Source organism: Halichoeres trimaculatus, unplaced genomic scaffold, assembly GCF_033239565.1.
Source record: "Halichoeres trimaculatus isolate MK-OKI-2021-1 unplaced genomic scaffold, fHalTri1.1 fHalTri1_scaffold_2, whole genome shotgun sequence".
Lineage (NCBI taxonomy): Eukaryota > Metazoa > Chordata > Actinopteri > Labriformes > Labridae > Halichoeres > Halichoeres trimaculatus.
This window is the reverse complement of record NW_027437180.1, coordinates 6939840-6960134: the sequence shown is the minus strand read 5'-3', so window position 1 is coordinate 6960134 and position 20295 is coordinate 6939840. Positions and strand designations below refer to the sequence as shown.

General features: G+C 40.6%; 1 protein-coding gene across 6 annotated transcripts in view; it reads right to left on the bottom strand.

Annotated features, from left to right (window-relative positions):
• The window catches only part of pecam1b (platelet and endothelial cell adhesion molecule 1b), a 33085-nt gene extending 13848 nt beyond the window's left edge, over positions 1-19237 (bottom strand). For 3 of the 6 annotated variants that reach the window (XM_074665421.1, XM_074665418.1, XM_074665419.1), the window contains exons 1-8: positions 18976-19232; positions 18822-18857; positions 10737-11033; positions 9583-9864; positions 9228-9497; positions 7629-7901; positions 3877-4155; positions 1028-1306 (exon numbers count right to left, since the gene is read on the bottom strand). In XM_074665421.1, coding sequence (XP_074521522.1) covers positions 1028-1306; positions 3877-4155; positions 7629-7901; positions 9228-9497; positions 9583-9864; positions 10737-11033; positions 18822-18857; positions 18976-19018 — 1759 coding nt within the window. In that variant the 5' untranslated portion in view covers positions 19019-19232. Of the gene's footprint in view, positions 1-1027; positions 1307-3876; positions 4156-7628; positions 7902-9227; positions 9498-9582; positions 9865-10736; positions 11034-18821; positions 18858-18975 lie in introns of all 6 variants that reach the window. The other 3 variants (XM_074665416.1, XM_074665417.1, XM_074665420.1) reach the window with 3 other exon arrangements.
• Positions 19238-20295: the final 1058 nt, after the last annotated feature.

Genomic DNA, 20295 nt, shown 5'->3' with positions numbered 1-20295 from the left:
CACACAGTTGCTGCAGATTTGTCGTCTGAACATCCATGATGAGAATCTCCCGTTCCACCACATCCCAAAGATGTCCGCGGATGTTTCTTCTGTATTCCTTTCAGTCGCCATCTGTAGCAGCTCCGTGTGCTCCGGTTCATACAGGTATCCTTTTGGTCCAAAGTAAATGGAACTTCATCGTCGCTGTCATGGTCACTTATTTTGAATTTCCTACGCTGCCTCACAATCCTTAGAGTACAAACAAAAGAATTACGATACTTGATCAAACTTACACGAGGCTACAACCAGCGCCCGAAGCATAGCTTGTTTACATTCCCTACAGCTGAAAGGAGGAGGGGGGACGGAGCGCACTAGTGCTGGGCGGAAGGATAAATGACCAGTTAGTTAGGTCCAGATAAATGTTTATATTTCCAAAGTCTTAATGCACTTAAAAAATATTTTATGTAGCGCATTCTTAAACTGTGGTATTACTTTTTGATTTTAGTTCTTGTAGGCAGAGAAAATAGCCTTTGAATTTGGTACCGTCTGTCCCTGTTAGCGTCTATTTTCTCGTCACCATCGATTACAGTTTGTGTCTTACTGAGGGAGAGGAGACAACTTTCTACTGTATCTAATGTCCTTAGTGGTCACATAGAGCTCATACAACCCCACTTCAAAAAAACTGAACTATCCCTTTAAAACATGCACGCACAATGTTTTTCTCTGTTGTTAACGTGACAGGCTGAACACACCACTTACTGGCTCTGCATGACAGTGGAAACAGAGGCAGGCAGATCTTTGTCAGATCTTTGTCAGATCTTTGTCAGGTGGTGGTGCAGAGGGGAAGAGAGAGCTGGTGTCAAAGCATCATCAATGTAGACTCAACACAGAGCATTGAGCTTTCAGTTGTAAAAATTTCATCCCTGACCAAGATTTTAACATTTCTAAGTGTAACTTTTATCTATGTATCCAAAAAGTAACACCATCTTTATCACACCTCCCAGAAATGGCGTTCTCAATTAGCTCCCATTACTTTCATTAGTCTCACCTTCAACCACGACCGGTTCACTGCGAACGACCTTGTTAGCGTAGTTGATGGCCTCGCAGAGGTAGGTGCCGCTGTGGTGTTTGGACAACAAGGGGACCTGGTAGTTTGAGTGGTTCTGGTTGGAGATGGTGGTGTGCAGGGGCAGTTCCTCACCAACTCGATACCAGTTAAAGGTGACCGGTGGCGTGCCATCAACCCCACATATGAGGATAAGATCATCACCTTCCGAGATATCTGCTGCGTCGGGGATGACGGTCAGAGTTGGGTGAGTCAGAGGAACTGGGAGGGAAAAGGTGGAGAAAAGGTGTGAGAGAAATCAAAATAGGCTCAAGTAAAGACTGAGGTTATGTTGTTTACCTGAAGAACAAAAGAGAACATACTGATATTTCTGTTAAGATGTCATCCGACATTCAAGCAATGGTTTATTTTTGATGCTACCACCACCGGTGATGTGTCATCTTTTTTAAAACAGAGACTGTAAGCAGCTGTCCAAATCTAGAAGAACAGGTTCTTTCAAACACATTTCATATGAAGTAATAAAGAAATTTCTCTGATGTATTTTATCAGAGCTTGCTTTTTATTGGCACAACATAAAGCCATTCCTGTATGCAAGCCGACCAATTGAAGAGGCAACGTGGGGCACATTGTTGCACACAAGATGAATATTAAAGTGATATTAAGCTTAATTGTTGTCTTTCTTGAGTTTGTTTTTTTTCATATATTTTTTTATTATTATTAAGACCATAGACTGTATAATGAATGGATGTTGTCTCTTCAAAGTCACCTGTCTGTTTCTGGAACAGTTTTTGGAAGACTATGAGGACTTCGAGTCTCCACACTAACAGCTAGCACCTATAGGGCGCCTGTCAGTCACGTGACCTGAGGTGTGCCTCTGATTGGGGGAACACAAGGCCTTAATACCCTCTAAACTGCTGAATTAGAAAAAAAATCACACACACACCTTCACCCCCTGTACAGTGTGTGCCAATAGTGAAATTAGCAATTCTGACAGGAGACTTTTTTTTTTTATAATTTTTTACAAAAGGTAGTTACTAGTTTTACTTCAGCTGTGAAATGGCTTTTTCTGACTTGGTGTGTACAATTTCCGGAGCCAGCCCCAAGTGGAGACCCAAAAAACAGCAGATTTTAGCACTTCAGCATTGTCTCATGTTTTTACACCAGAGGTTGCTGCTTGCTGAGGACAAAAAAGAAAAAAAAAGATAAATGCATAGTTGGCAGAGAGTGTGGAGGACATGCAGCCAAAAGGACCGCTGCAACAGGATAAAGGTCTCTGAATGCAACGTTTACTCTGTAATTGCCTACAAGAAAATACCTTGGCATGTACATGAGTGAAAGAATGACATTGAGGGATTTGGAGGCTGGGTATAAAACATCCAAAAATTCAGAGTGCTTTATGAAATAGGTTGTTTAATAGTAGAGTGATGTTAGAGAGCAGATAGCCTAGTGGTTTAGATCTTGCTCCATAAGTTTTGCCGTGTTGTGGCTGGCCCAGGTTTGATTCCAGCCTGTGGCCCCTTTTCAACTCTATCAGCTGTCCTCTACTATTGCTTTAAAGGCATGAAAAGCCCCAAAATATCTTGAAAAAAATGAATAGTGTAATGTCAAATGGAGGCTCACGGCAAAATAGGGCTCCACGGAATATGACTGAAAAATAACCTGGTGGCTTGATGCAGTCTTATGAGTCTGTTAACATCAAGTAGCAACCTTTGGTCAAAAAATATCAGACAATGTGGAAGTGCCAAAATCACAGATGACGTCATACAGATCCATCTATTTATTATACAGTCTATGATTAAAACCAACAAATCTATCCATCCATTTTCTATGCCATCACTTGTTGACTTTTCAGGGTCTCAGGTGGCTGGAGCCTATCCCAGCTGTCAGGGTACACCCTGGACTCACACCCACGGACCATTAAGAGTGACCACTTCACCTGATGACTGTGGACTGTGGGAGGAAGCCAGAGTACATGGAGAAAACCCACACATGCACAGGGAGAACATGCAAACTCCACACAGAAAGGCCCACTGGGCCTAAACTGGGAATTGCACCAGTGACCTTCTTGCTGTGAGGCTGTAGTGCTAATTGTTCCCCCACCATGAAGACCTAACACCAACAAACACTCAACAAAAATACACATCTGGAATGAAAATCAATACATAAAATAGTAATAATATAATATATAATTTAGAATACAATATTAGTTTTATTTATTTTCACATCTGGCTCTTACAGTATCTGCTAGACAAAATGTGGCCCTTGAGCAAATGCTATTGATAGCTGTTAGTTTTAGGCTCTTCTCTCTCAATCCAACCAGCATGTTTTGTCAGGGGAGCTGAACCAAACAGCTGTGTGGCTAAGTGTAGAAAAAAAAAATTACTTTAAGCCAAAACAATACTCTTTATTCCAACTACATGCACTTTGTAAAGTCAATGCTTATATTCAGCAAGTGCAGTAGGTTTGCTGTTAATAATTTAAAACAAGTAAACAATAAAACATTGCTGTATATCAAAACTTTATGTTTAGATATTGACCTTAAAAAAAGCTGTGGATGTAATTTCTAGGGTATTTGGGATTTTACTGGTCATTGCAATGGGAAAGACTTGTGTACATGTGTCTTTAACAAAAACACAACTTCTTAATGTGCTTAAAGCAAGAAGTAATATTTCATAAAAAGAGGAGGATTGTTCTGCTCATGAGGGTTGAGCAATAGCAAAAACAATAAATCTCCAACAAGGAGGAAAGAGAGACTCTGGAGTGTTTTGAGAATTGATTTGATATTGAACAGCACCGATCAGGGAGAGTAAAGAGGAACATCAGTGGTTTACCTATGACAGTGGCGTTGAGTCTCCTGCTGAGAGGCGGTATCCTCTGACTGTTCTTTGCCTCGCACATAAACTTGCCGATTTCAGCAGGACTGGAGATCGTGACGGAGAAGAGAGCTTGTTGGGAAGGAAACTTGACGCTGATTGTGCTGACTTCAGTGACATCCTTCAGCAGGGTGTAGTTTATGGGCAGGCTACCACTGTCCGACTGACAGAGGATCTTGAAGGGCTGGTTTACGACCGCTCTGCCAACCACTGAGATCTTTGGAATGGAGACAGCGACTGAAAGAGAAAGAAAACAATGTGAAAATTCTCTCTGTGGAAAGGTCATTTTTAACCCCCTCTTTTGCTGTTGCTTCAAAATACGTCAGATTCACGAGAAATAGACGACACTCTGACCACTTGAGCTTTTCATTCAGGAACTTCACATATCCTTCTTTTTCCATGATCCCACCTCTTCACCTTGAGGAGATCCCAGTTCCAGACTGGGCTCTGAAGCATCCCCACAGCATGATACTCCCACCACTGAGTTTGACTGTGGGCGGGGTTGTCCTTTGGGTTATACACCTCTCTTTCCAGAGTCCAGTTTGCAATCTTTGTCTTCCTACTTCTGACGGACTAATTCTGTTTTGTGCATGTGTGTGTCTCTCTCTTTGATTTTTTCAAGGATGCTTTTGACTTTACTTCTTGACTCTACACTGTTAACCCCAGAGTTCAAATTACTTAAATGGATTAAGCTATCAAAGTTTAAAATTTGTTAGTGAGTTCCATTTCCTCAAATGTCTGAGTTTCCAGTGTTGAAACTCCAATCCAATCCATTTTTTATTTGTATAGCACATTTTACCAACACAAGGTCCCCAAAGTGCTGCACAGAGTGATAGCACTAATAAAAACAGACAACCAACAGCAATACAAAAGAAATGAATGATAAATACAAACATAAAAAATAAAAAAAACATTACTAAAAAAATGAATTAAAAACATAATTAAAAGAGATAAATAAAAATAAAAACAGTCAGAGGACCACACAATTTCATGCCGGGTTAAACGCAAGTGAATAAAAATGTGTTTTTAAACGAGACTTAAAAGCATCAACAGAGGGCGCCATTCTAATGTGTGGTGGAAGATTATTCCACAACTTGGGTCCGACAACAGAAAATGCCTGGTCACCCTGACTTTTAAGCCTTGTCTTAGGAACGACAAGCTGGAGCTGGCTCTCAGACCTCAGCGAGTGCGCTGGGTTGTAAAGTGCAATGAGGTCTGAGATGTACGTGGGTGCCAGTCCATGCAGGGCCTTAAAAACAAACAATAAAATCTTAAAATCAACTCTAAAATGAACAGGGAGCCAGTGCAGTGAAGATAAAATTGGTGTGATGTGTTCTCTGTGTCGTGTGTCGGTTAAAAGACGAGCAGCAGAATTTTGAACTGACTGTAAGCGTGCCACGTCCGCTTGGCTAATACCTGTGTACAATGCATTACAGTAGTCAAGACGTGTTGAGATAAAAGCATGAATCACTCGCTCCAAATCATTACAAGACAAAATTGGTTTTAAACTAGATAAAAGCCGAAGATGATAAAAACTGGATTTAACCACGGCATTTATCTGCTTATCAAGTTTAAAATCTCCATCGACTATGACGCCAAGGCTGGTGGCTGTAGATTTATGAAACTCTTGAAGAGAACACAAGTCAGAATTGAAAACAAAAGAAGAGTTGGGTTTAAAAATGACAATTTCTGTCTTGGATTCATTTGATTTTAAAAATTTCATAGCCAAACAAACCTTGACGTCGTGCAAGCAGTTTAGTAGGGGTGCCAGGGAAACTGATGATTTCTGAGTAGATTTAACTTTTGTTACTGACGCAGTCGATATGAGACCCTGCTATACTTCTTAACATGCAGCAGTTGTTCAGGTTGTCAGTGCTCCACGTGACATGGACTGTTTGTCTGTGCTCCTTGTGGCATCGATCAGCTGTCCATGCTCTACGTGGTGTGGACTGGCTGTCTGCGTCAAAATAAATAAATAAACATATTTTTTAAACATTTCAAAATTGGCCTAAATAGCATGATAGTCCAGTCAAAAATTTCATTTATTAATAAATTGCCCATAAGGCGCACTGCAAAAGTCAAAAGGTTCAAGACCCCGTGCCATGGAGCACAGACCACCATTCAGTGCCGTGGGGCTCAGACAACCTGTGCCCCCTGAAGAACAATATTAATCCATTTCAAACTAAGGGTTGTCCTCCACTTTCCGGAAAGGATGAAAACCTAAGCTCAGTCTTTGAGCTAATACTGGATCTGAAAGCATCATAAACCTGATGCTTGTTTGTTACAAATTAAAATCCATCCATCCATTTTCTTAACACCTTATCCTGTTCAGGGTCGCAGGTGGCTGGAGCCTATCCCAGCTGTCATTGGGCGAGAGGCGGGGTACACCCTAGTCTGGTCGCCAGCCAATCGCAGGGCTGACACAGAGACAGTCAACCATCCACACACACACTCACACCTAGGGACAATTTAGAGTGATCAATTAACCTGGTGAGCACGTTTTTGGTTTTGTGGGAGGAAGCCAGAGTACCCGAAGAGAATCCACACAAACTCCACACAGAAAAGCCCACTGTCCAAGCTGGTTATCAAACTGGTGACCTTCTTGCTATGAGGCTGCAACGTGTAGCCCACAAAATAAAATGTTAAGTAATAAAAAAATGTTGCAAATCACTGTAAAACACAAGTTAACGTAACTCAAAACTGAAAGATGTGATATCAATAAATTTGCCCCATGATTTAAGTAAATGTAGTAAAAAAAAAATTAAACAAAGCAGATCTAAACAACTAAATAAAATAACACTTAAAGTACAGCTGGGTCTCATATCCACAGCGTTCCCTCCTCACTCATGGTTACAAACGCCGTCACAACAAAAATCAGCTCTAATTTCAAATCATGAGGAAGGTGAACCTTGAGACTTTGTGACTCCCTTCTTACATTGACTCTGTTCTAAGCACATCGACGTAATTTAATTCTATCAGAGCACAGAGAATCTGTGCCACTCCTACACGTCTAGAAGTACAGCAGGGTCTCGTATGGACTGCGTCCCCTCCTTACTCATGGTTACAAAACGCAGTCACTGAAACGAATGATTTTGAGTTGTGCTTACTGAAACAGTAACAAAAGTTAAATCTACTCAGAAATCATCATTTCAACACTGAAAACTCAGACATTTGAGTAAACTGAAGTTACTAACAAATTTTAAGTTTTTTATGGCTTAATTCAATAGAGTAATTTGAACTTTGGAGTTTACAGTGTATATTATTTTCCAGAAACAGTCTGGGCTCTTGAAAAAAATGCATGTTTTGGTGTTATAGTGAACACTGGTACATGAGCCAGATGAATGCGATAACACAAACCAGCCACACACACTGCCGAAGCACCAGGCCTGTTGTTCTTCACATAGAAAACAGTAAAGAATCTGAATGAATGAGTGAAGATAAAGAAAGTCCCCAGTCTTCAGGGTTAGATTTGTGACCAATGGGAGAAAAATGTGGTTGCACTTGGCGTTTAACAACTTTTGATAGTGAGAGACTTGAATGAATACATCCTAAAGCACAACATAAAAAGGTCACCCCTTAAGGAAGGGGGTAACTACCTGTAATAGATAAATCTTATTATCACACTCATTTCATTAGAAGAGGTGTAAATATTAAATACGTTAATGTGTATATATTGAATTTTGATGTGAAGAGGCATCAGATGAGCTCACCTTTTGGACGAACAGTGAGGGCTTTGCTCTGTTTGACGATGCCCTTTGCCTGAGCTGTACAGGTGTAGTTGAAGATAAAGGGCAGGGTCCTGCCGTAAAAATCTCCAGAGCCTCTTTGGGTCAGGTGGCTGTCATATGGATCAAGAGTGTAAGTCAGGTCCTCTTTGCTGAGCCTCTCTGAGGCATAGATCTCACTCCTGCAGGTTAGTGTCATCGGGTCCTTTTGAAAGACTTCAGCGGGAGACATGGTGAGAGTGGGCACTGAGAACAGCTCTGTGGAGAGATTCACACAAGACTGCAGCTCAGGAACTGGTGTCGCTGAATAGTGTAAATGTGGACACAATACAAACCAGAGTCAAAATTAATGCATTGATTCTAAAAAAAATAATAATAAAAAATAAAAACATGTACGCTATACTCCACCCTGTTCAGCACACCATAAGCTACTGCAGCGTGCTGTCTCTGATGAGATAATGAAACCACTGCTCTTTTGAATGGGACATTGCACCCCCCCCCCCCCCCCCCCCACACACACACACACACACACACACACACACACACACACACACACACAAATCCAAGCAGAGTTAACTGACAAGTCAGACAAAAAAAGGAATTTTTCATGACACAGAAACTTAGTGTCCCAGCAGTGTCTACAGTTTGAGTTACAAGCTAAGCATACAGGTGCAACAAATCAAACTGATGTCAGAGGGAAACCACATCACAAAATCCAGCAGAAAACTAACTGTGTCCTAATTCAGCAGCTGCAGCTTATGGAGGCTGAATTTGAAGATTGATTACATTACAGCGGTGCATCAAAGGCTGTCCCATTTCAAAGGCTCATTTCAAAATGTGGCCCATGTGGCCTCAGAATTGGGGAAACCTCCTCTTTGGGTCCAGTGAAAGACGGATTTAGTGAATTCTTCTCAGCCTCACATACCCCAAGATTCATTGCATGTAAATGTCGAAGATGATGGACACGATCGAACCCCAGAAGGAGTCCTGATTTATCCAGTTGAGAAGGATTTCTGGCAACAACCATATGACAGTATTTCTAAAACATTGAAGAAGTTTTTTTTTTAACTGTTTGAGGAGAGTGCACAACATCCTGCGCTACCAGCACCATCCAGTCCACCACCTTTTCCGTCTGCTGCCCTCAGGGAGGAGGTACAGATCCACACAGGCAAGTACATCCAGACTGACCAACAGCCTGTATCAACAGGCTGTGAGGCTACTGAACTCTGCCCCCCACTCATGGACAATTATCACATTCACCACTTTAAAAGAAATGAACTGGTTTGCATTGTTGCAGTATGTCACCATCACTACTCTCTCTCCATGCCCAAAAATGTAAATGTACATTGTGGTCCTATACTCTATCAATAAAGATAAAATCATTAAAGATAATAATAATAATACTAATAATAATAATAATAATAATAATAATAATAATAATAATAATAATAATAACAATAGTAATAATAATAATAATAATAATAGGCTGCAGCCTTTGTAGGCTGAAGACCCTGAATTGGGAAAAAAACTACAGTTGAGTGGACAAATGTGCAGATGCAACCATTTAACCATTTAAACACTCACCAGTCACAGCGACTGTCTTTGTGTCCACTTTCACTATCTTTCCCATCTCCAACCTGCACTCAAACTCCCCAGGGTCCTTTGCCAGTGCAATCATGCTGTGGTTGACCTGAGAGGTCCCAGTGCTGAGAAGTTTGGTCCCCTGGCTCAGGTACAGGTGAGTGCTGCCTTGGCTGAGCTGGAAGTTTGTGATAGTGCATGAGATAGTAAGATGATCTCCCTCGAAGATTTGATATGGGGGGATGATCTCCAGAACTGGCATGATGAGAAGCTCTGCAACAAAAAGATCAAAAGAGGAAAATGTCAGAGCTGATAGTCAGATGCTTGGTGCAGAAACTTTGCTGGCAGCACCTCATACCTTTTACTGTAACTGTGACGGTGTTGCTCCCCTCGGACTTGAAGGACTCAGGTGTTACAAGGACGGTGTAGTCACAGTGAATTTTGTGGATGCCCACACTGCTGAGGCGAATTTTGGCCTCGGCTAAAGGAGAGCTGGCCTGAATCTCCAGGATCTCTTTAGTGTCCTCGTAGAAGAAGAAAAAAAAAGAGCCGGTCTCACCAGGCGCCACACACCTGGCTTTTGTCTCCTCTCCTTCACTAACCACGCCGTTATTCAGATTGAGGATGGGCTGGGAAAGACCTGAGAATGGGGAAAGTGACAGACACATCAGATCTTACCCTCTTTTTTCTGTTAAAACTATGGTAGAGGAAAAACAAAAAAAGAAATTTTCCCATTAGCAGCCCGTTTGGCAACATCACTCAGTCACTCTACATTTAATCTAGTGCTAACTTTGACACATCTAAGGTGTAAAAATCAGATATTTTGCTAACTCTTCATAGATGCTTGTTATACTTTGGAACGTTTTTGTGCCTTTGAAGAGCATTAAGTTCCTGTTGTTTTCAAGGACACTCCAGCTAAAAGGTCATCTTGTTTTAACCAACCAGAGGGTAGGGCTGGGTATCAATCAAACAATTGTGTTTCTTTGTCCTGGCAGACTACCTGCGTTTGTTTATATCTGGCCCGCGGCGCGTGGACTGATACACTAAGCGGCGAGCGCCTCGTAGCCAGCAGTGGCTCTGCAGCGGAGGTTGCACCGTTTTACGACACGATGAGAACTAGAGCCTTATTTAGCTGTGTTTTTGTGTGAAAGTAACGCGCTGAAAATTCTCTAGATAAAGCGTGAATGCAGACCGATATCAGATTTTTTTGGTGGGAGTCCGTTTATTTGTGTTTTTGGTCAAGTAAAATATGGCCCCGTCTGAGTGCAGAGGAAACCAGCAGAGGAGCAGGGAGGGGGTGTTTGGTGTGAGCGCTCTGGGCTTCTGCTGCACAAAATCACTGCTGTAGGGGTAATTTCTGTCCTAAACCTTGTGATAGGACCCAACTTGTTCCATCCTGGAGTATCACTTTAAGGTTTTGAATCAACCACTGTTCCTACCGTATTTTGACCAGCTCGGCTTTATGTGGTTAGACTGAACTTCTCCTATCAGAGTTCATAAAAAGGAACCAACCTGTTACTGTGAGTTTCTTGGTGTTGCTGGTGAGCTGCTTGCCCTCGATGTTGATCATACATTTATATTTGCCACTGTTGGAGACTCGGGCCTGAGTCAGGGTGTACAAAAGGTCCTCAGAGCTGCTGGAGGTTTTTGTAAGGATGGTCTTTCCGTCCTTGTAGATGGTGTACTCTCGACTCATAGGCTCCTGCCCCGAGCTGCTGACCACAGCCTGACACCTCAGAGTCACGTTGGTGTCCCTGGTTACATCTGAGCTGGGCTCGATGGACAGGGTGATGTCTCTTATTGTGAAGGCTGTGGGGTAGAGTGGAAAAAAATGTTAAAACACCAAAAATTAGGAGCAGTTGACTGAGATGCTTTATGTTTAATCTGTCGATCCTTCTAACTCTGGTTTAATCTGTGTCACCAGTTAACCTAAACTCTGATGATTGACAGTAAATATGTTCACATCTCTCTTAATCAGCTCGGCTGAAAGCTTTTACACAGGACACAGGGAAGAGAACTTCTCCTGCAGGAATTGTTTAACTTTCTTGTCTCATCGCTACACGTTTTCTAACCAAAGACTTCACATACATAAAAGAGAGACAGTAAAAGTGAGTTTTAAGAGGAGATTTTTAAAACTGATTCAGGTTGTTCTGAATTTGAAGAGTGTTGATTGAAAAATATCTGTCTCCTTTGGGTTCAAGTATAAAACAGGACAGACATGGTACCCAATGTCCTGGCTCTTGGGTGTGAAGTAGTGTCCTTTTTCTTGTCCTTGTAATTGTTTTATGTCTATCAGTCATTTCCTTTGAAACGTTTCCTGTTCACATTCAGATCAGCTAAATTCTTTCAGCTTAATTTCACTTTCATGTTGCTGATGACGAACTCTGAGGAAGCTGAGGTGTTACTATGAAATCTTATCCTCCTGGTGACGGCGTCCTCTCTGTGTGGCTGACTCACAGGAGAAACAATGAAAGAATGTATGAATGTAAAACTCAGGGGCTGTCATCGGATGAGAGGGGGAGAAACAATGTCAAGAAAAGAAAAACATAAGGAAGGGCCGTGCTCAGGAAACACCTTCACAGTCTTTAGACCAAAAGGGCCCGACACCACATGCCACAAACACACACACACACACTCTCACACACACACATGCTTAGAGTAATTGCAGAGCCTGTTGCGCTGATCTGATCCTTTTTGAACATGCTAAGTTTCGCCCACGCTCGAGGGAACAACCAGTTGTTTGGTATCTGATCTGAGACATTGTGTATATAGGAACCAGGGGGGCGGGGGTGGAGGTGCTAATTATTTCTTTCTGTAGATTACTTTTGGGGATTTTTGCCCATCATCCTATGGGCAGGAAATGCGTGTGTCTTTACCAGTAAAGCTATCAAGCCATGCATATGAGGGAGTGCTTGTTGAAGAAGTTATGCCATAGTGATGAAACTTGACATGCATTAAATTCAACATTTTCAGACACTTACAGCATGGTTTATTTTCAGATTACCTGACACTGATGTAGTGTTTGAGTACTTTGAAAAGTAGAACCCAAAACATTTTGTAAATATGGATAAAATTTGGCACCGTGGTGTTATCAAATATCTGCAGAAAAAAGGATTAATCCTCAAGGACATTCACGCCATCATGGTAGCTACATCAGGTGATGATGCTTCATCTTTATCAACTGTGAAAAACTGGGACAAGGTCCTGACACCCTTCCACAGCAACAACCCCAAAAAACATTGACCATGTCAAAAAATAAGCCATGCCATAAGTGACAGAAAATGTTGAATTTAACGCACGCCAAGGTTGGTCACTGTGGCATAACTCCTTCCTAGTCAGTCTACGAACTTTTCAGCCCACCCTTGTATTTTTCCGAGGAAGCTTGCTTTAATATCAGACTGTAGAGACGGCACGCATGCCAAAGCATGAGGGTACCACAGCCACGTGATGTTCAAATAACACAAAAGGACAAACAAGATCATAAAATCTATAGAACTTGGGACCTGCCTTTTTCTCAGAAAGCCTGTTAGTCGAAAAATACACTGCCAGGCCGAAAGAAAAGTCACCACCAAAAGATAAGTCACACACGCTAATATTTTGTTGGACTGCTTTTAGCTTTGATTACGGCACGCATTCACTGTGGCATTGTTTCTATAAGTTTCTCCAATGTCACATGATTTATTTCCATCCAGTGTTGCACTAATTTTTTTTTTACCAAGATCTTCATTGATGATGGTAGAGTCTGACCACTGTCAGTCAGCAATCAGTCAGGCTAGCCGGAAAAAAAGGTTCAATTTGCTAGGGAGCATAAAGACTGGACTCTGGAGCAATGGTAGAAGGTCATGTGGTCTGATGAGTCCAGATTGACCCTGTTCCAGAGTGATGGGTCATCAGGGTAAGAGGAGAGGCAGATGAAGTGATCACCCATCATGCCTAGTGCCTTCTGTCCAAGCCTGTGGGGGCAGTGCTGTGATCTGGGGTTGCTGCAGTTGGTCAGGTCTAGGTTCATCAACAGTCTGTGCTCAAAGAATGAGGTCAGCTGACTACAACATACTGAAGGACCAGGTTAGACCAGGGCTCAGACTGTAAAAGAGTGGTTCAGGGAGCATAAGACATCTTTTTCACACGTGGATTGGCCCCCACAGAGTCCAGACCTTAACCCCATTGAAGATCTTTGGGATGTGCTGGAGAAGACTTTGCTCAGCGATCAGACTCTACCATCATCAATGTAAGATCTTGGTGAAAAATTAATGAAACACTGGATGGAAATAAATCTTCAGACATTGCAGAATCTTATAGAAACAATGCCACAGAGAATGTGTGCTGTAACCAAAGCTAAAGGCGGTCCAACGAAATAGAGTATGTCACCTTTTTTATGGTGGCAACTTTTTTTTTGGCCAGGCTGTGTATTGTCTGACTAACAAGCCTCGTGTTTTTGTTCAGGCAATGTAAGAAGCCCTGTTAGGCAAAGAATCAGAAGGCCTGTTAGTCAGAAAATTAGTTTGGATTTAGTTCATATTCTTCATTTTTTGACTAACAGGCCTTCTGATTCGCTGACTTGACCGCCTTCTATCAATGAGGGTGGCTCCAGCCAACAGCAAGTGAAGTTTTCATTTCATTTCATTTCACAGCAGCACAACACAGAGTACACTCTCCATGCTCGGTTGAGTTAGCAACACCTGCCAGCTTTCTGAGTTACAAGATGTTGTTAAAAAAACAGATATTCTCTGTCAAAGATGAAAGGTAAGAGTTTTGTGCATCAGATGTTTCTCTGTGCTTTTGAAGCTGCATCTTCAGTCGCTGTTGGATCAGAGAGATCCAGCTTCAGTGTTTTTTCACAGAAGAGGAAAACGTGACTTGAACCCTTTTCACATGCTACTCTCAAAATATCTCAAAAGTCAGGTTAGCTTATTCCAAGTTTTCCTCACACATGTCCTCCAAAGTGTCAACATTTTCCTGTTGGAGGAAGCCGGGAGGAGGAGGAAGAGGAGGATGGTGTCTCAGGAAGCAAGATGTGATTTTGAAGGAGGATGAAGTTTGTCACCATATTATCATTAACCTAAATGTTTGACAAAGCAGAGATGACAGTTGCCCTAACTACATGTTACTACATGTTACTGCATATCCACAGACAAAACGAAACAGTGGAAAAGAACATGCTGATAAGGAAAGACGCAAAAAAAAAAAAAAAGGGGGGAAAAAGTTAGCTTCATCACGTGCTTTAAGTTTGTACTACTTATAAAAACATCATTATCCCATATCACTCATTGCTTGTGGTGAATTTACTGTCCCCTGCTGTTTTCTTAGATCAGCTCTCAAAGATTTCCCAGGGAGTACTTTATGTGGGGACCAGCAGAAAAAAGTCAAACTGAGTTAAGCAATGTGTCAGTTTCTATGGTGGCTCTGACCTCCAAAACACCACCACCACAACAATAACAAAAAGAAAGAAAGAAAGAAAGAAAGAAAGAAAGAAAGAAAGAAAGAAAGAAAGAAAGAAAGAAAGAAAGGCAATTGGATATGGTAGGTACCTGCTCTAACACGGATCAAACCTATTTGAATAAATACATCTCTCATAGTATCTTTATAAAAGTTCAGTTTCCTTTTTTCTGTTTTTATTTTTTTTCTTCCTTTTTGTAGGTGTGTATCTGTTTTCTCTTGGATTTTTGCTTTCTCTTAAATTTTTAAGTTTCTTTTATCTTTTTGTGAGTTTTTTTCTTGGTTTGTATGTCCTTAATAATAATAATAATAATAATTATTATTATTATTATTATTATTATTATTATTATATTACTATAAGTAATATCATAATTGATTTGTTGAATATTAGTGATTGTCTAGTGATAGCACTTTCATTTGGGTGTTTTATATCTGTATTTTTTATTTTCTTTTTTGTTTAAGCTTTATCCCTCCCTTTTTTTGTATCCTTTGTTGTTTTTGCACTCTTTTTTTTGTCTTTGCTTATTTGGGGGTGGGTTAAGATTATCTGTTTGTTCACGTCCTCTTTTTTACTTCATTATTTTTTAAGTTTATTTTGTGTGTGTCCTTTTTGTGTGTATTTTCTCTTCATTTTGTATACGTTTTTTTTTTTTCATTTAAAAAATCCTTTTTTTGCGGTTTTTTTTTTTTTTGCATTTTTTTTTTTGCGTTTTTTTTTTTTTTTTTTTGCATTTTTGTGATTTCTTGTGCTTTGTCATGTTTTCTTTTTTGTTCTTTAAATGTCTTTTTTTGTGTGTTTTGCACTTCAGGGCCACCACAGTTTGTGTTCACACCTGCTGCACAAAATGTGGGAAACTCATAAGAAGTTCAGTATATGTACAGTAGGTCTTCATTCATTCATTGCTGAAAACTTCTGACATCAAGAAGTGATTTTCTAAGAAAAAACAACAGATAACGTTTTGTTTGGCTAACACAGTTAAGAGACCTCATAATTCTGACTTCTGTCTTTAGACTGTCAAACATTGTCGAACTGTTTCTAGTCATAAAACAAGATTAACTTCAGGACACATTTAGATTTAGCCATGATGTTACATTCATTGTTGTAGCAGCAAAACAAAAGAAGTGAAACACATAAGTTTTAAATTCTTGGGTTGTAGTTTACAGGCTTCAGTCAGTGATTGGTAGAGATGGTCGATGGAAGTGATTGTTGAGGTATGTCTTTTAGGAAGCATGTCTTGAAGTGCCAACAGTTGGATTTTTTTTTACTGTGTCCGGAGAAAGAAAAACACGTACATCAGCCCCCATCACCTCACCCGTATGGTGAAGAGTAAGAGACAACAGGCTGCTGCTGTGACGCAGGGTGTCGTGTTGTTGTGAGGCAGTAAACAAACCCCAGGAACAAAGAAAAAAGGGCAGGAAAAGCACTTTGTGAGACAAACAGGCCACTCGGGGGATCTTTCAGCAAATCAGAGCCTGCTGAATCTGGCCCACACCCAGCATCATTCTGCAAGAGCTGGCAGCTCTGAGGCCGAGCCTGAGCCTGAGAAGAGTCAGGCGTGTGGGGCAGAGGCTCACTGTGAAGGACATGTTGTGTGAGTCATGTCAGGTGCACGCTGAGCCTCTGCTGGAAGGCCACTCAATACATTTATTCAAGCGTTCAGGATCAGATTTCAGTTGTCTGTATTTACTTTGGTACTTTTTGTGCTGTTTGACACTGCACTGCATTAGAAGAGGAGGATTTCCATGTTCCTTCACTTCATTTTCCCTCAGTCCCAGTTCAGTTTCCTGTGAAGCTTCAAGCTCCTGTGGGGAACTTTTGGCTTTTGTCTGTTTCTCTCTCATTATTGAATTAGTCTTACACTCCATGTGCTTCAAACTTAAAAAGACATTAGATCCACACATAGATGCAACTTTGCACAGCAAACCTGGGTACTGAATGATTACCATACAATATGGTCACAGGTTGCACCAGTCCATAAGCTGCAGTCTGTTCTCAGTTAGTATCTGTCTGTGCTCCAGATCTCCATGTTTTATCCTTGGTTGCACTGCAGCTCACTTTTTAGATGACTGAAAATGTGTTTTAGCTACTTAAATTTATGTTAGGTCAGTTTTGTCTGGCAGTACAATGAAAAAAATTGACACCTTCTAGTCAGATCACTCTGCCAGACAAATACGATAAGTTAGAATGAGTTTGTTTTCAGTGTCAGAGAGGCTCTGCATGAAAAGGTGCTTCAGCTGTGCCCGCAAATGATTTACCCTGTCTGTGTCTTTGGCTGTCCCTGTGGAGGTCTAAAGAGATCAAAGTGTCCAATGTGTTTCTGAATTACGTTAGTGTGTAAGCATGAAAGTGTGAATGTGTTCAGTTTCTCAGAGCTGTGATGTTTGCTCATTGTCAGACCTGTTGCTTTTTCTCTAATCTCAGAACTCGAAGCATTTTGTCTTACAACAGTTAGGTTTCTCTATGCAGAATGAAATTTTGTTTGTACACCTTACTCAGCATCAACCCCCTTTGCAGAAGTTTACTCCTGCAAACCTTTACACCCTCACACTTAAAAAAATAAAAATAAAATATCTTTTCTCGCCCTTTTTATGCACTTTGTCATGAGTTTTTTTTTTATTGAGTTGGTCCTTTTTGTCTTGGACATCACAAATCTGTCCAATATTCATAATAATAATAATAATAACAATAATAATAATAATAATAATAATAATAATAATAATAATAATAATATAATTAACTGTCTGCCATAGAATATTGAAAATAACTTCTGTGTTTCGACTCCATCATACCTGATGCTGGAAGTAAACTTTACAAATAACTGATTAACTTTTTGTTTATCATTGATTATTTACTTTCAATGAGCGGAGTCTTACTAATTAAAAACAGTGTGAATACAAACAAACTGAGCCTGCTCTGTAAAATGAAATGGAGAATCAAACTGAATCACTGAGTGAGATGTGAAGAATTCAGTTCAGATTTCAGTGTGGACTTCTCCTTGTTAACAACTTATTACAATAAAAGGGAAGGTGGTGATTCTTCGACTTCAGTGTCAGCACAGACTGTGCTTCTTCACCACTGGACAACAAAAAACTTTAATTTAATTTGTGATTTGATTTTTAAAGTTTTTCATACTTCAATTTAAGTATGTGCCTAGAATTGAATTTCTACTCAGACTTCTTGTTTGTGTAACTTAAGGAGACACAAAGTGCAGCAATGCGCACAAGCTACTGGAAAAATCACATTACTGTACATTAAACCTGTTAAATTTAAGTTTTCCCTGAAAAATAAATCCATGCCTTTTATTTATTTAAACCTCCCTAGTACATTATATAAACCGATTTTTTCATTTCCTTTTATTATTATTTCATATGTATTATTATTATTATAATTATTATTATTATTACACATTTTTTTACCCTTCATTTTTTAAAATTGAATTAATGAAGTTAAACCATCATTTTAAGAGATTCCAGAAATAAAATTTAAGAAAAAAAAAAAAGGCGGCATGTTGGATTAAATCAGGTGAAGGTATACAGCTACAGTGGTAGGCATATGTATGTAGGCGTCTTTAAAGAAATAAATATATATCAGCATAAACATTCAGACAACAGCAAGAGCAAACTACAGCACATGAGTATGGACATCCTAAATCTGTCAAAACTGCTTCGTCACATCCAACAGTTACAATCAGCAAAGTTATGATCCAGTTTATCTCAGAAGGGAGACAAGTAAGATCTGCTCCTTCTCATTTAGAAATATCATTAAAGATCATCAACTTCCTCATAATTATGATGCACTCTGTATTTTGGGTTCTCTAATTTTTTGTTGGTGTTAATGAATGAGCCCAACAGCCAAAGGACTCTTCTATTCCTGCTGACCTGAACTGACTCCTGTCGCCATCATCAACCGACTCCAGAGGACAGAGAGGCGTGTGACACTGTTCACAACTGTGTTCCCAACCAGACCCTGCACAGGTTTTCCACAACACCAGACTCCCTCATCAGAAAAGTCAGATAACAAACTGTTTCCACAAACTAACCCTGTGGCTCCACATGGCAACTTGTCTGGAAAGTGAGGTAGTGATGCTCCATAACCTGCAGCTGTCAAACCCATAGAGCTCTGTCCCAGCTATTCAGACGTTCACCTGAAGTTGTACTTACCCCTCTGTGCCGTCACCACTCTCCCAGCATGGAAGTCTGAGATGAAGAGAAGACATGAAGAGCACCAAGTTAGAGACAGATCAATGCACTAACTCCAGAAAAACCAATCCAAAGATCTCCAGAAGAAGAAGCTGTCAGAGCTCAGAGGTCTTACAGCTGGACAGGAGCGAGGAGGTGAGCAGTAGCAGGAGGCCCATCCTGTCAGGGGGCGCAGAGGATCCCGGTGCTGCAGACTGTCCTGGAAGGTAACAGACTTGTAACCAGCTTGGCTGTCGGGTGGTGTGAGTGTGGGGGGCAGATGTGATTGTGGTGGGCGGGAGCGGACACTAAGGTGGTGCTCTACCTCAGCCCCTCAGTGGTCAGCGGTTATCAACCCGAGCAGCCGTCGGCTTGGCTTAAATTGACAGGAAGTGAGTGTTGTTTCCTCAGGATGTTCGTGCCGCCTGGCTCTTTGCTGTTGTGGAATGTTCTCTTCTGGGTCTCCTTCGTGTGTGTGTGTGCGTGTGTGCGCGTGTGTGTGTGTGTGTGTGAAATGGTAGTCACAATACTGTTGGATTGTTTAAGGTGCAGTAGTCAGACCTTTGACCTCTGACCTTGGCTGCAGGTAGAGAGAAGAAGAAGAAGACGGCAGCACATTCTTTCTGTCAGAACACTCATTTCCTGATCTTTCGGCGTTGCTACTGAAACACCAACATAAATCCCAGCCAGGACACATGTAGGTGGAACTATTTTCACGAGTACACATAGTTTCCAACATGACTTAGTGAGGCGTCACCCTGGTGAACAGCTGAAGTCATTTCTGTTAACTGAGACTTCAGTCATTTCCCCGATCCTCTTCAAGATAGAAGAGGAATTAAAAAGTTTTTATCCCCAACAAAACCAGACAAATATTATCAAATGACTCTGAATGAAATAAATAACGAAAAATATTACAAAGCACATTTAAAAACTTTATTTGAAGTCTTTTTTATTACTGTCATATTATTAAAAAAAGGGATCTTTTTTATTTAGCATGATTTAAAAAATCTAAATCCTATAATCTGAGGATTTCCCTCGGCTAGTATTTAAACTAATAAGATAACTCTAATCTCTATTACAATATTAATACTGTTTTGACACGAAGGCTATGTACTCCTGAATACAAAAAAGTAAGAAGTGCAACTCACCAGCGTGTCATTTCAAAACTGCATTTGGAGATATGTTTCCTTTGCTCAAACAGCCACAGAGGAAACGTGGGTGTGAGATTGACTGATGGGTGTTAGAACGCCTACACAGTCATGAGGTTCAGCTGTTAATCTGCTCTTCAACACAAATATCTTATCAGCCAATCACAACTCAGTGCATTTATTCATGTAGACATGGTCAAGATAATCTGCTGCAGTTCAAACTGAGCATCAGAATGAGGAAGAAAGGTGATTTAAGGGACTTTGAACGTGGCATGGTTGTTGGTCTGAGTATTTCAGAAACTGCTGAT